Source organism: Sycon ciliatum, chromosome 2 (genome assembly GCF_964019385.1).
Source record: "Sycon ciliatum chromosome 2, ocSycCili1.1, whole genome shotgun sequence".
Lineage (NCBI taxonomy): Eukaryota > Metazoa > Porifera > Calcarea > Leucosolenida > Sycettidae > Sycon > Sycon ciliatum.
This window is the reverse complement of record NC_088644.1, coordinates 42,430,950-42,446,623: the sequence shown is the minus strand read 5'-3', so window position 1 is coordinate 42,446,623 and position 15,674 is coordinate 42,430,950. Positions and strand designations below refer to the sequence as shown.

At 49.7% G+C, this 15,674-nt stretch overlaps 1 protein-coding gene across 1 annotated transcript in view; it reads left to right on the top strand.

The window, feature by feature from the left end:
• Positions 1-15,272, top strand: part of LOC135810172 (uncharacterized) — a 50,271-nt gene extending 34,999 nt beyond the window's left edge. The window contains exons 23-33 of the mRNA XM_065323646.1: positions 50-206; positions 1,784-2,041; positions 2,476-2,630; positions 3,499-3,631; positions 4,861-5,004; positions 5,580-5,998; positions 6,548-10,405; positions 10,804-10,956; positions 12,084-12,210; positions 13,969-14,059; positions 14,482-15,272. Coding sequence (XP_065179718.1) covers positions 50-206; positions 1,784-2,041; positions 2,476-2,630; positions 3,499-3,631; positions 4,861-5,004; positions 5,580-5,998; positions 6,548-10,405; positions 10,804-10,956; positions 12,084-12,210; positions 13,969-14,059; positions 14,482-14,704 — 5,718 coding nt within the window. The 3' untranslated portion in view covers positions 14,705-15,272. The remainder of the gene's footprint in view (positions 1-49; positions 207-1,783; positions 2,042-2,475; positions 2,631-3,498; positions 3,632-4,860; positions 5,005-5,579; positions 5,999-6,547; positions 10,406-10,803; positions 10,957-12,083; positions 12,211-13,968; positions 14,060-14,481) is intronic.
• Positions 15,273-15,674: the final 402 nt, after the last annotated feature.

Here is a 15,674-nt window from a genome sequence, read left to right as displayed (position 1 = left end):
TGCTGCTGCTGTTGCTACTGTGGTATGCCAATGTGATTGCATTGTACAGGTGGAAGCCGTGCATGCTACGCTTGCTGCTGCTGTTAGCATGACCAGAACAAACTGGCAGTCAATCGGAGGATGGACCACAATGACTGGCGCTGAGCCTTACATTGCTTCTAAATATTTTGATTCAGTCAAGGGACAGTTTACAGTGCAGACAAAGGGTAAGTGCAGCAACAGTGGCACCTGCTTTTAGGGCAATGTGTAGACTGTGTACTGCGTAGACTAAAGCGGGATTCACAGAAGCTTTTTGCGATGCGACACGCGATGCGACAGCCGCGAAACCGGGAAATCCCCAAATCGTGGCCATCTCGCACCCCACGCAACTGCCGCAACTGGGCCATCGCAGAAGTTGAGCTTGGTTCAACTTTTGCGATGCGACAAGCGATTTGGCGTACGGTTTTTGACCTTTTCTACTGCAAAGTTGTACAAAGGTTCATGAGTTGCCTATAAATTTGTACAAGTTGTACCAAACCGCATGAATACCATGGTGACGTACCCACCTGCATTGAACTTCGCGCCAAATCACCAAGGCGTTGTCGCATCGCTGACTTCTTCTGTGAATGGTATTTCGCGAGCTCGCATCGCACGCGTCCATCGCAGATCACGTCGCATCGCGTGTCGCATTGCAAAAAAGCTTCTGTGAATCCCGCTTAAGAATAAATACAGCAACAGTGGCACCTGCTCACGGCATTTTGTAGCTTGAACTTAGTCCAGGGTGAACGGAATGAAATAATTGCAAACTTCCAAATGGCTTGTGTAGCAAGTGCAGGGATAACCGTTTGATGTAAAAAAATAAAAATTAAACAGCGTACGGCGCTTTTACCGAGCTCATCCCGGGGCATGGATTAGAAAAATGGTAGTTCCTGACACTTCCTGCATACTACGTACAGTTTGGGTTTGTATACGGACACGACGGCCCACGTGGAGTAGCCGGGGGTGTACGGAGGATGCTAGCCCCTCCGTCGCCCTCCCCACCTTCCCCTCTCTTTCCCCTCTCCCTCTCCCTGCCCGTGCAACACACAGCACGGTGTTAGCTGAAGAGCCAGTCGAATCGTGACCAGCATCTGCATAGGTGAAATAGTGTTGTGGAGGAATCACAACGTGACTGGAGCAACCCTGTTGCTGGTGTGGCATTGAGTGATTGGTTGGCCGCAGCATTCAAGCAGTCACACAGTGCTGATAAGACGGTTTGAGGTTGCATTCACTGAAAGGGTTCAAGCTGAAAATCTGCTGCTCGACCAGCAGATTCTTCAGTCTTAGTCTCCACTGTGAAATGAATGAAAGTAGATTCCTAACGGCAGATCAAAATTTGATTTCTAACAAAGAAGTTTGCTGCGTAACCGAACATCAGAACCTCGGCAGCATATTGAATGTATAGTGTAACCTATACACCCCCGCCCCCGCCCCTTTTTCTTTTTTAATTTTTCCTGGCTTATTTATGCGTGGGCTGTGTGTGTGTGTGTGTGTGTGTGTGTGTGTGCGTGCGTCTGTGTGTGTGTGTGTGTGTGTGTGTGTGTGTGTGTGCGTGTGTGTGGATGTGTGTGTGGATGTGTGTGTGTGTGCCTGGCGTGTGTGCGTGTGTGTGGATGTGTGTGTGGATGTGTGTGTGTGTGTGTGTGTGTGTGTGTGTGTGTGTGTGTGTGTGTGTGTGCCTGGCTGGCATGTGTGTGTGTGTGTGTGTGTGTGTGTCTGCCTGGTTGGTGTGTGTGTGTGCATTGCGTGTTGTTATCATTATCAGGTTACTACTATGTATCATTGACACTGCGAGTGGACAGCATCACCACAGGTCTGGTATCGTCACGCATCGTCAAGACCGGCCCGCTGGGAACCACCGGGTTCATGGATATGCAACGCCTGGTCGTCTCCAGCAACTCCATGGTCGTGTCCGGCATTGTGCGCTTGACCAGGTACGACCGTGTGTACCCCCAGATCTATTCCAGTTCCGATCGTTCCTACTCGGTCAACAAAGAGTCGTCGTTCAGTATTGTCTTCCTCGGTAAGTGCACTTTAGTTCATGGTTTACCGGGCAATGACATCCATATCCTTACCTTGATTGATTTTTATTTCACGGATCCTCCAGAGGCAAATAGATGCCTATCGAAGGTAGTCTCCTAAGTAAGTATGGAAAATGAGAAAGTATGTTCGTAGGGGAGAAGAGGTAGAAGATACATTAGAATATAGAGTACAAAGAAGTAAATTCAGTACTTTGGGTAGTACATTGCATGCTAATCATTATTACCTTGTCCCTCAGCACATGGTTTACCGTACAATGACGTCCATATCATAAATAAAGTATTTGTGTGTGTGTGTGTGTGTACATGTGTACATGTGTGTGTACATGTGTGTGTGTGCGCATGTACGTATGTGTACATGTATACGTGTGTGTACGTGTGTGTGTACGTGTGTGTACACTTCTCCACACACGTACAGGTGGTGGCCAGCCACAAAGATGCCCGTTGCACGGAGTGCGCATCACGCAGCAACCCGTGGTCAGGCAGAGTATAGCCATTGGTGATCCGGCTGGAATATGGATTGATGCCGTGTCGGACTTGTCCCTCAGCTACCAATGGTATTTCAATAACAAGGTATGTGAGCTGTGTCCACACCCGTATTCAAGTTGCTTCATCAGTGGTAGAATTTTCACCTCTCCACTACAGCACAATACCTCCATAGCTGTGAATCTCATCTCTCCCATTACGGTGATTCAAAGGTTCAAAGTTCAGTTTATTGGTTTCTTTTCTCCCTCTTCCCTTCCTCAAATTCCTTCCATTCTTCTTCTGGCCATGGTTGGGCTCAAACCCGCACGCTTGCCGAATTATCCTAGTCACAATGTTTTGTTAGGAGCTGTGTGACCATTGAAAAGATACCAATGGTGTCCTTGTGATGCCAGAAACTTTCAATGACTTGTTCACAAACTGGTATCACACTATTTCTTCAAAGTGTATGCTTAAAGTGTTTCCCTTCTGGGATCATGTCTTCGTTTTACGGGCAAACCTGCATTGAGTGATTACCCCCTATGCATGCTGTGCTCAGGGGACTGACTGGTATTCACGCACATACAGGTGATCTTTAAAGGCAGGTTTGACTGAACGTACTCGTGTGCTGTGGTGTGGTATGGGGACTGAAGTGAGTGGTCTCCCAACACAGGTGATCGCCCAAGACAGGTAATTGCCCTAGAAAGGGGGTTTCCCAAGGCTAGTGGTCTTCCACAACAGGTGGTCTCCCAAGATAGCTTGTCTCTATAGACAGGTTGTCTTCCAAAGACAGGTGATCTCCCAAAACAGGTTGTCTCCCAAAACAAGTTGTCTCCCAAGACAGATGGTCTCTATGGAGAGGTGGCTGCTTACAACAGACAGCATGCTGTACTGAGGCGGGTGGCTATTTTCACTGGAACACCTTTATCGACGACCCCGGCCGTGCCGTTTGTTTTATCCATTGTTTCCATTCTTGTAGGCTGTACCTCTAATGACCAAGAGCTCTTTCAACCTCACATCTGCTGGCTATGCAAACAATGGCGTCTACAAATGTGTCGTCACTGATGGCACAGTCTCGGAAACCTCCGCCAACAGCATCATTGATGTGTACCGTAAGTTACTTTGGCTGTCCAGTGAATCATAGCGTGTGCATACCCGATGGGGAGCTTGAGTAATTGAACGCATGCACACACGTGCACACACATGCACACACATGCGCTCTATCTCACTCTTTCTCCTTCTCCCTACGACTCTGTCTCTCTCTCTCTCTCACTCTGTCTCTCTCTCTCTCTCTCTCTCTCTCTCTCTCTCTCTCTCTATCTATCTATCTATCTATCTATCTATCTGTCTATCTATCTGTCTGTCTGTCTGTCTGTCTGTCTATTTCTCTCTCTCTCTGTCTCTCTCTCTCTCTGTCTCTCTCTCTGTCTCTCTCTGTCTCTCTCTCTCTGTCTCTCTCTGTCTCTCTCTCTCTCTCTCTCTCTCTCTCTCTCTCTCTCTCTCTCTCTCTTTTCTCCATCTGCGCATAAAATCTAGACTGACAACCTGCTTGTTAAATCATGCACCTGCTTTCAGGCGTAAAAACCCTGTTGTAGAGGTCTCAGTCCTCATTTGTTAGACTTACCTGTCTTTATAAATGTAACTTACTCTCTCTCTCTCTCTCTCTCTTCTCTCTCTCTCTCTCTCTCTCTCTCTGTCTCTCTCTCTCTGTCTCTCTCTGTCTCTCTCTGTCTCTCTCTCTCTGTCTCTCTGTCTCTCTCTCTCTCTCTCTCTCTCTCTCTCTCTCTCTCTCTCTCTCTCTCTCTCTCTCTCTCTCTCTCTCTCTCTCTCTCTCTCTCTCTCTCTCTCTCTCTCTCTCTCTCTCTCTCTCTCTCTCTCTCTCTCTGGCTCTCTCTGGCTCTCTCTGGCTCTCTCTGGCTCTCTCTCTCTCTCTCTCTCTCTCTCTCTCTCTCTCTCTCTCTCTCTCTCTCTCTCTCTCTCTCTCTCTCTTTTCATCTCATTACAAAAATTCTGCGCATTTTTTTCTCCATCTGCGCATAAAATCTAGACTGACAACCTGCTTGTTAAATCATGCACCTGCTTTCAGGCGTAAAAACCCTGTTGTAGAGGTCTCAGTCCTCATTTGTTAGACTTACCTGTCTTTATAAATGTAACTTACTCTCTCTCTCTCTCTCTCTCTCTCTCTCTCTCTCTGTCTCTCCATGTAAATGTTCATATTCTTTGCGGGAACACCCAACGCCCTGGTGTCATGCGTATCTTATTTGTTTGTACCGGCTATACATCTAGTCATGACTGTCTGTCTTTGTGCGTTGTGCTGTGCTTGCTCTTGTCTGTGGTACAGAGACTACGCCACAATGGAGTTCAAAGAACTACACACCTAGGATCTACGAGAACGTTGGGAAAGGCACGCTCGTGGCAACAGTCTACGCCTGGGTGGAGAATTCGGCACACCGAAGATCGGCGGCTAGATACACCATTAGCGGAGGTAAGTGCGTACTAGTGCAGGGGCGTAGCTGGTCCTCCTTGTAGCAGGTACACGGTCGCAAATGTGTAGGATGGCTGGTGCATGTCATTCATAGTCATTATGTGCATGCTGAACCTAGGTCGAAATTTGGGGGGAGGGGGGGGGGGGGTGCTACATGGTTGTAAGAAGCACACTGGCACAATGCTCAACGTGAACATGGAACTAACGTCACTCCACTCAGGGCACCAAATGAAAACGTAAACTTGAATCTTCAGCGAAAACGAAAACGATGATTGCAATGACAAATTCTGCTTCTACACATGCCGTCTTTTGAAAGAGGTTGTATTATACCATGGTGCTGGTAAGTAAAATCCAACCCCAAGAATATAATAGTCCCAGGACTGCACAAACCAAGCATTGTGAACAGGCCACTGTGCAGTGAACTGCGGCTCTGCTTTAGTCGTGGAGCTGGATTTCATTTGCCTCCACTGTAGTTAAAGACGCGGTTCATGCAATGTTGCGACAAACGATGTCAGTGCTGTTGTTGCAATGATATAGTGTCTCTGTGGGCTTGTCTTGTTCTTCAATGCCCCAAGGTGCCAACAAGGATCACTTCAGCCTGGACGCCAACTCTGGCAGGCTGACTGTAGTAAAATCACCTGACAGAGAGGCAATTGCATCCTACAGCTTGTCTCTGCTCGCCACTAACAAGGCAAATGCTACCAAGACGGCTACGTCCAAGATTTCTATCACGATTTTGGATCGCAATGACAACGCTCCAATGTGCACCCGCTCCACTTACACATACACGGTGGTGGAGAACAGCCCCAAAGGAACCCTGGTGGGAGCCATTGCAGCCACTGACAAGGATATTGGAGTGAATGCGCAATATCGCTTCAGAATCTCCAACGGCAACCAAAAGGGATACTTTGCACTTGATTCTACGAACAGGAACATTATCGTTAACAAGCCTATTGACAGGGAGACGGATTCATCTATCTTGCTGACATTCGTGGTACGTTTGTGTCCCCATTTCCCATTGAGGTGCTAATAGTTGTCATGAGCATAGGGGTACAAAAGCCGATTCCGAACAGCACCACAATTCACACATCTCATACATGTACTTCGAAGTACCTTGCGTGAGGACGAGTTGACACCAGCTTTGGGCCTAATGGCTGAGTGGTGGCAGTATTGGATCTTGCTGAATCATGCATCATGTGGTCGTAGCTCTCTGAGCCCTCTGAGAGTACTAAGGCAAGCAGACTGTTTGTTGTAGCATTATTTAACTTGCCAGCTTGTCACCTGTCACACCAGGCACCTGTCTTCGAGAGAAAGCCAGAGTGCTTGGCAGCGAAAAGGTAAAGTGTATGCTTGTGTGCTTGTGTGTGTGTGTGTGTGTGTATGTGTGTGTGTGTGTGTGTGCGCGTGTGTGTGTCTGTATATGTGTGTATGTGTGTGTGCGCGTGTGTGTGTGTGTGTGTGTGCGTGCGTGCATGTGTGCCTGCGCGTGTGTGTGTGTGTGTGTGTATGTGTGTTTGTTTGTGTGTATTTTCCTGTACACCAGGTCTCTAACGTAGTGTCTGGTCCGTCGTCGGGATGTAAAATGAGCATCACAGTAATTGATGTCAACGACAACACGCCCAAGTTTGTGCGGCCCTCATCACCCCTCTACCGGATTATGGAGTCCGAGGCATCACCTGTTGGCACTGTCTTCGGCCAGGTGTCAGCTACTGATGCAGATCTGGGTAGTAATGCTCAGGTGACTTACAGCCTTAGTAATGTTGTACCAACGACAGCAGGCTTGTTCTCGATCGCCTCCCGGACAGGAGCACTCTTCCTGTCGAATACCCTGGACTACGACACCATCAAGCAGTACAACTTCACTGTTACGGCGTCCGATATGGCAAGCTCTCCCAGAACGTCCAGTGTCCTGGTGCAGGTGGACGTGCAAGATGCAAACGACAACCGGCCTGTCTTCACCCTGCATAACTACTACGCGTCACTGGCAGAGAATGGTGCAGCAGGTCTGTCGGTCGTGACTGTCCTGGCTACTGATAAGGATCCCAATCCGATGCGCTATTCCCTGGCCAGAGGTGGTGATGCTAGCGCCTTCGACATCAACATCACCACCGGAGTGATCACCACGCAGCAGCCGCTAGATCGAGAGTTCCGCGACCCGTACGTGTTCCAAGTGGTGGCGGTGGACGGGGCAGTTCCCGCGCAGACTGGCTCCGCCACAGTCAGTGTTGATGTGATCGATGTCAACGACAATACACCGCAGTTTGCTCACGCAACCTACACGTTCTCAATCAGCGAGGCAGCCGCCTACGGCACCGCTCTGGGCCAGCTCCTTGCCACCGATGCTGACGACGGCAGCAATGGGCAAGTGATGTACGCTCTGTCTTCCAGCACAGCGTTCACCATTCAAAGCAGTACCGGCATCCTGGAGTTGACTTCACAGCTGGACTTTGCTACACAGAAGTCCTTCTCGTTGACTGTGACGGCCACCGATGGTGGCACTCCGGCTAAGTCGTCCTCAGCAAAGATCAACGTGACGGTAACCGATAGCAACACGTACCCGCCGGTCTTCACCGCCGTCACTTACACAGGCAGTGTTGCCGAGAACGCTGCAGTAGGCACTACCGTGGCAACCGTCAGTGCCACCGACCAAGACCCCGGTCCCGCCGGTCTTACTTACAGCCTCCTTTTCGGTGCACAAAGCACGTTTGCCATTGGCAGCACCACAGGTGTCATCACGTTGACCCGAGCGGTTGACTTCGAAGCGCAGCGTGGATACGAGCTGGTTGTGCATTGCCAGGACAGCTTCGGCAACGACTCCATGAGCTCGGTGTCTTTCGTCGTGATCCGAGTGAACGACACCGATGACAATGTGCCAGTGTTTAACCCGGCCGCAATGGCACTGATGATCAATGCGCAGGCCGGCCCTGGCGTGTGGCTGATGAATGTTTCCGCTACGGACGCCGACACCGGCACCTTTGGCACCGCAGGCATCACATACGCTGCGGCAGCGGGCAACAAGTACTTGAACGTAACGTCAGCCGGCATCGTTACACTTGGAGCAATGTTACCAGAGACTGGAACCGTCTCGGAGAAGATCAACGCGCTCAGTTCGTCGGGAACCAGCCAAGCTAGTCTGACTGTTACCATCACCACTGTACAACCGCAGAGCAACCCCATCTTCACGCTGAGCCAGTATGCCGTATCCGTCTACGAGAACATTGCACCTATGAGCACCATTCTGAAGCCGCGCGCCACCCTGCCGGGTGCTGAGGGTAGCGGTGATCTGGTCTATTCACTTGCCAGTGGATCACCGAGCCAGTTCACAGTCGTCTCCACCACCGGCGATCTGGTGGTGTCAGGTTCCCTGGACGCCGAGACCACCAAGACCTACACACTCACCGTTGTGGCTACGTACACTCCCGAAGGCGCAGTGTCCGCACTGGTCGGCATGACTAAGGTGGTCGTATCCGTTATGGACTTCAACGACAATGCCCCAGTGTTCACCACGACATCTCGCAATGCCGTGTTCTCCGTAACGCAGAGCGACCCGGCGGGTACACGACTTGGAAGAGTGATGGCCACCGATGCAGACGCAGGCAACAACGGCAAGGTAATCTTCGGCATGATTTCAGGCGGCGACGGTGTTATCCGCATCGATCCGTACACAGGAACACTGTACACCAGCGCAGTGCTGAACCCGCTGCAGCAATCGCAGTACACTGTCGTGATTAGCGCCAAGAACGATGTTCTCTACCCACTAGTGTCCAATGCCTCGGTCACTGTCAACGTAATCGACAAGAACGATCACAAGCCGACGTTTGTGCAGGCCACCTATACGTATCATATGGCGGAGAATGCCAAGGTTCCCGTTGCCGTGGGAATGGTGAGCGCGACGGACCGTGACACGGGCCTTAAGGGGACTGTTACCTACAGCTTTGTGGCACCGGCGCCGGCCGGATTCAGTCTTAACTCTGCCACCGGTGCCTTGACGATGACCGCGGCTCTGGATAAAGAGACAACTGACCATGTAGTGTTCTGGATCCAGGCTACTGACGGAGCACCGAAACCGCTCTCCGACACTTGCACCGTCTATGTGTACGTCGACGATGTCAACGACAATGTGCCGGTGTTCAGTCCGAAAACGTACACCACCACTGCGTCGGCAAACACGTCACCGGGGACGGGCATTGTGGCTGTGCGCGCCACAGACGCCGATCAAGGAGTCCTAGGCACGGCCGGCCTCACCTACTCCATCCTGTCGGGCGATCCACAGCAGAGATTCACCATGACAACGAGCGGCGTGATTGAAGTTCTTCACCTTCTCTCACAGCTGACTACCACCAAGTACACGTTGACGGTCCAAGCAGCGGACAGTGGCACGCCAGCAATGACGGCCACGGCCACCGTCACAGTCAACGTCCTACCAGCCAACGCCAAGGCACCGGTGTTTGAGCACACATCTTACTCCATTGTGCAATCGGACACCGTCCAGGCCAACACGGTGCTGTTCACAGCCTCGGCCACGGGACAAGGAGCCATCACCTACTCCCTGGCTAGCTCTCAGTCGCCGTTCAAGATCAACTCGACCAATGGAGCCGTGCAGCCTAAGATACCGCTTAATGCCGACCACCAGACTGTGTACGCGCTGTCCATCATTGCCACAGACACGCTCAACCTCATGTCTACCATGCACTTGACAATTACGCTAACGCACATCAACGAGCACGCGCCCGTCTTCAATCCAGTCAACTCATCCGCATCCGTGAGCGAAGCCGCTTCTATCGGAACAAGCATCATCACCGTGCGTGCCACGGATCTGGACACAGGTACGGACGGCATTCTGTCGTACAGCTTCGTCAACAACGGTCCTTTCTTGATTGACCCGTCTTCCGGTGTCATTGAGCTGGAGCAAAGCTTGGACAGAGAGACACGCTCCGTGTACTCCGTAGTGGTTGTGGCCATGGATCAGGCCGTGCCTCCAATGGATGCCTACTCGTACCTCACAATCACCGTGGGTGACGTCAACGACAGTCCGCCAGTCTTCCAGTTCCCCATCTATAACGGCACCGTGCTGGAGAATCAGCCGGCGGGAGCGTTTGCCGTGCGACCTGTTGCCATGGATGCCGACCTGAATCCCACTCTGACGTACAGCCTGACAAACCCAAACAGTTTCTTCACCATCAACCCTGCGACCGGCGCTGTCACCACCCTGGCTCCGCTGGACCGCGAGAAGACGAGCAAGTACGATCTTACCGTCCAGGTCAGCGATGGCATCTACACGGCACTGTGCCAAGTGGACATTGAAGTCCTCGACGACAATGACAACGGTCCCAAGTTCTCGACACGCCTGTACGCCGCTACAATCAGCGCCAATGCCGATGTTGGCACCAGTATTGCTCAGGTGAGTAGTCTTGATGTGTAGAATGCCGTACTGTGGGTTTTGTTTTAGTCATTCCAGTCTCAGTATTAGATTGTTGAAAGTCTCTCTCTCCCTCTCCCTCTCCCCTCCCTCCCCTCTTTCTAGTGTCGAACGCCCTGCCTGACATGGGCATTTTAAAAGCGCTTTTCAGGAAGTGGAGCATCGTCCTTGCTTACAGCCTATGTATTTTGTTGGTTTGTCCTGTATGCGTGCCTGATCAAAATGTCTTGTCTGTCACCTGTACACACACACACACACACACACACACACACACACACACACACACACACACACACACACACACGCATACATACATACACATACACACACACACACATGCGCGCGTGCACGCACATGCACACATGTGTTTGTGCACACAGATGGATGCCACTGATGTGGACATTGGCACCAACGGTGACATCCTGTACAGCATGCCAGGCTTGGTGCAGCTCCAAGATTTCATTGGAATCAGCGCCACTGGCCTGGTCTCGGTCACAAACAGCCCAATCTTAGCCGATACCAGCGAGTTTACCGTGAGTTAACGATAACAGTGTGCTGCGTTGTACTCTGACCATTATTTATCAAAGCAATTTGTTACTCAAATGCATAAAGCACCCCTCTACTCTGTTATCGGCCCTTTTAAGAGTTGTATTCATCACTGTTGAGGCTTCCGATCGAAAATAAAAGAATACTACCACTACTAAAAAAAAGCGGAACATTCTTTGTCGGCCAGTTACTTGTAGAACGTCAGTACCGCCGGTCAGTGTCGTGCAATGTTATCGCATGAGCTGATTGTTTAGTAACTTGGTGGTGTTAGTGGACAATATAGCATAACTTCTGGTTCCTTGGTCCTTTTCCTTTTCTATAGAATATTCTTTCTTTTTTCTCCACTTGCATAGTTGTATTGGCTATACTACGGTGTACGTGCTAGCAAGAGTTGTGGGAAATTGCTCACTACATGTATACTCCTCAAACCAGGGAATACATGTACATGTATACTCCTGATCGTGAACTATCTGCATCACAGTAGAACTCCCCTTGTCCGGGCAGGTCGGGACCGGGCACTGCCCCGGACTAGGAATTGCCCCAACTCAGAGCCTACGCATTCTGATTGCATGCAAGTAACCACTTCTTGTGCCGATCAGTACTTTCTAGGTGTCGTTTTTCAAGAAAAAGCCAATGAGGCGTCAGAAAGGTGCCTGGATCTGGGGAGTCCAGATTGTTGGGGAGTTTTACCGTACTTCATGTACTTTGATGTTGTGTCTTAGTTCTCACCATGCTGGCGTTTCACAAGAATAATGTGTTGTTCTTGCAATGCTGGTGGTGACGCCACATCACTAACTAATGTCTTCTATTGCTTTCTTGCCGTCTCCCTTTGTTGTTGTTGTTGTTGTTGTTGTTGTTGTTGTTGTTGTTGTTGTTGTTGTTGTTGTTGCTGCTGCTGCTGCTGCTGCTGCTGCTGCTGCTGCTGTTGCTGCTGCTGCTGCTGCTGCTGCTGCTGTTGTTGTTGTTTTTGTTGTTGTTGTTGTTGTCGTTGCTGCTGCTGCTGCTGCTGCTGCTGTTGTTGTTGTTGTTGTTGTTGTTGTTGTTGTTGTTGTTGTTGTTGTTGTTGTTGTTGTTGTTGTTGTTGTTGTTGTTGTTGTTGTTGTTGTTGTTGCAGTTGATGATCGTAGCAACTGACGCTCTAAACCTGACCCTGAAGGACACGGCTTCTCTACAGCTGGCCATCACCGGACTCGAGCTCAACGTTGTCACCGAGGCACAGAAGGTGCCCGAGAAAGCATCAGGTACAATACAAGAGTCACTCTGCTGCACACTACAGTGTTTTGATTTACTGTACAGCAGGAAATTTTCGGACGGAATTTATTTTCGTACGATTTCGTACACGGCCTCTTTTGTACTAAAATAAATTCCGTACTAAAATTTGTTCATGTGAAATTGCATGTATGTACACTATACATGCGTACTGCTTGCGAACACGTGCATTTAGTATGCAGCACTGTACGAATGCAGCTAATGGGGTCGTTTTCGGCACTTGTGCCAGTGGTTGTGAGACGTATCCACTCACCCCCACCATTAGGCGCTGCATCTGCCGCTAGGGTTTATCGGGTGTTAGCGGCCGTTGTGAGTTCCCTTCGGGAACGGACGTGATAATTTACTTTTTATTTTACTGTACGAAAATAGAATCCGTACGAAAGGTCGAATTTCGGCTTTGTCCGAAGATATTTCCGTCCGAAAATGTCCTGCTATACAGTAGTTCTATTTTCTACACAGCACCACACAGGGCAAGCAAGGCTAGCTTGTTGCTAACCCGCTGCGTTTCATGCTCACTCAATCATCAGCGGGCAATGCCTAAGCATGAAGCTCGGAGTAGCCACAAACTAGACTTGCTTGCCCTTCTTGTTCTGTGTAAGCTCTGCCTCCGCCGCGGTGTTGAGCACTGTCAGCACACTGAGTGCATCCTCCGCCGGGTATTGTATTTATTTTTATTTTTAAGAAGAACACAGTCCGAAGTAGTGGTTGCGACTTCGACGATGATTTGTAAGAAAGGGTTTGCTCCCCACACCGGAGCTCGCGCTATTCCGCCGACTTTACTTGACACTTGACTGACTCACGACTGCCATCCAGAGCACACGAGAAGTCCATCGAACCTTCGACTCGACTCGGTGTTTGTCGCGCTGGAAATGGAGCGTCTCTGTGAGTTTGTATCCCTGGTGATGTTTGTGCCTGGAGAGCACTATATAAGTGGTGCTCTTCAGGCACAATCTTCCTCAGCCTACTCAAGCTCAACTGATGAAGGGTGAATTCCCCGAAACACTGTGTATTGAGCAGGGAGTGGTGCTTTCTTGCAGGTTTGCCGAGTCGAAGGTTCGATGGCCTTCTCGTGTGCTCTGGAGTCAGTCAAGTGTCAAGTAAAGTCGGCGGAATAGCGCGAGCTCCGGTGTGGGGAGCAAACCCTTTCTTAAGAACACAGCCGTACTGAAAAACATGTGGATACCAGCGTAGGACAAGACAACGGAGGTGTAGAGAGGACATGTCGATATACCGGGAGCAACTCAACCGACCAGAGGTCTTGGTGGCTTTTTATCTTATATTTTTTGCGCTGGTCACAGCTCACAGACAAATACTCAACGAGTTCCGTAATGGGAGCATAGTGATGGCGAGGTTTGTTGCCGTCAGCCGACCAGAAGTCTCGGCGCTAGCGCTCCACTCAGGCAGTGTAGTACGGGGTATCGATATCCAGTGTGTGAACAAAATTGGTTAAGTCTTCACGGACCGGCTAGCTGCTGAGCAGAGTGAACTATGGCTGAACCCAATAGCACTGAAAAATGAGTCTGGAACAACAACATCCCATACTAGTAGTGGTCAGTGTGGAAACCCACGTACCCACACTTACTAGTACCCAAAGTTGTGTGTCGTATTCTTCTGTGTGCATGCCGTCTACTTCGAAATGTGTACTTGTGTGAATTTCTTTGTTTGTGCTTTGTGCTTTGTGTGTGTTTTGTGTGTGTGTGTGTGTGTGTTTTGTTTTTGCATTCTCGCAGAGTTCTCTACGCCTCAGTTGATAGGTATCATCATCGGCGGCTGTGCTTTGCTCGTCCTGATTATCATCCTGATCCTGGTTATACGCAGAAAGTAAGCATCCCGTGCCCGTGCACACACACACACATACACACACACCACACACACACACACACACACACACACACACACACACACACACACACACACACACACACACACCACACACACACACACCACACACATACACACACACACACACACACACGTACACCATACACACCACACACATAGGCAGGCAGTGATGTCTGATGATTGCTTACGAGTGAAGCTCCGAGTAGCAGCGACAACGATTTGTTTTCCTTCACTCTATACCTGCACGAGGATATGGACTAACCAGTAGGCGCATGAAGCACAGTATTGAACAAAGTTGGAAGAAGAGTTGCAAGGAAGCGTGAACTCCCGTGTATAGGGAGCAACACACAGTTCCTCATTGAAAGTAACCCTGTGTGCATTTCCTTCCACTCGTTTTCCAGGCCCAAGAAACAGAGCGGCGGCCCACGGGAGTTTGACGATGCCATGCAGTTTCACGCCGGTAGTGAGCAGCTGACACACGGCGGTGGTATTCAGAACCCCATGTACAGTGAAGGTGATCCTGCAGAGGAAGTCAAGCACAACCCCATGTATGCTGAAGGCGAAGATGATCAGTTGTATGACTCTGTCGGCGTCTTCAGTGACAAGACACGTGTCATCAACTAAACAAGAACTTCGCCTTTGTCTTTTCAGGTCGCATCCTGACATTTTGTTTTCTTCTTTTGTGAACTCTTAGGAACACACCGTTGCACGTATCGAGACTGGTCGAATAGCTTTAGACAAGACGAATTTTCTTCTTCCTGTCTTTTGATGAAGCTTAATTAACGCCATCACTTAGACCAGTGTTATTTTGAGTAATTTCTTTTTGCACCATTCACCTGTGACTCTTCCCTGACCACCATCGGTGTGTACGCATGTGGCAGGTCACACTTGCTAAGCCAATCGCGTCAACGTCTCATGTGTGTATTCGCCTGAATTCAATTCACACCGGAGGCTGCATGCGACACAGGATGGGTTTTTTTAAACGTTAAGTTGATATTTGTTTTTGGTACACATGAACACGAGAATAGGAAGCACTTTTAAGCCTACATCAGTATATGCTGCAATGCAGTTCTGCAAAATTCATAAGCCTTTAGTTGTAGGTATGTAACCGACCTTTTGTTTTTACTTTTGCACCTTTGAACTTTGAAATTGGGTCTCAATTCTGATTTTTTAATATATTTTCCGCACGACACACCAACCAGTGCAGTGGCTGTAGCTGCAATGTGCAGTAATGTGTATGTACCGTACATGTATGCCGTGTGTACGTGAGCATGAAAGACCGGATTGGGATTGAGCTGCGTAAAGTGGGAGGACTGCAGGAGATGCTATTCGCTTTGCGTATACCAGCGCTGAGCTGACTAGGCCGCTGGAAAAGTAAAACTGACAATCATGCCGGGTTGCTTTGGTTGCTGTGTGCACAACACTATGGTGGTGCAATCCCCAACAATTGCGTACGCTACCCCCCCCCCCCCCCATGTGGTGCATGCAACAGTCAAAATGATAATTGTTGCTTTGTTCCTGTCATTGGTCTGCCAATGAACTGGCAGGGCTGTGTTCATTTCTTTTGCCCCATGAGACAAATTGAAAGGCTTTG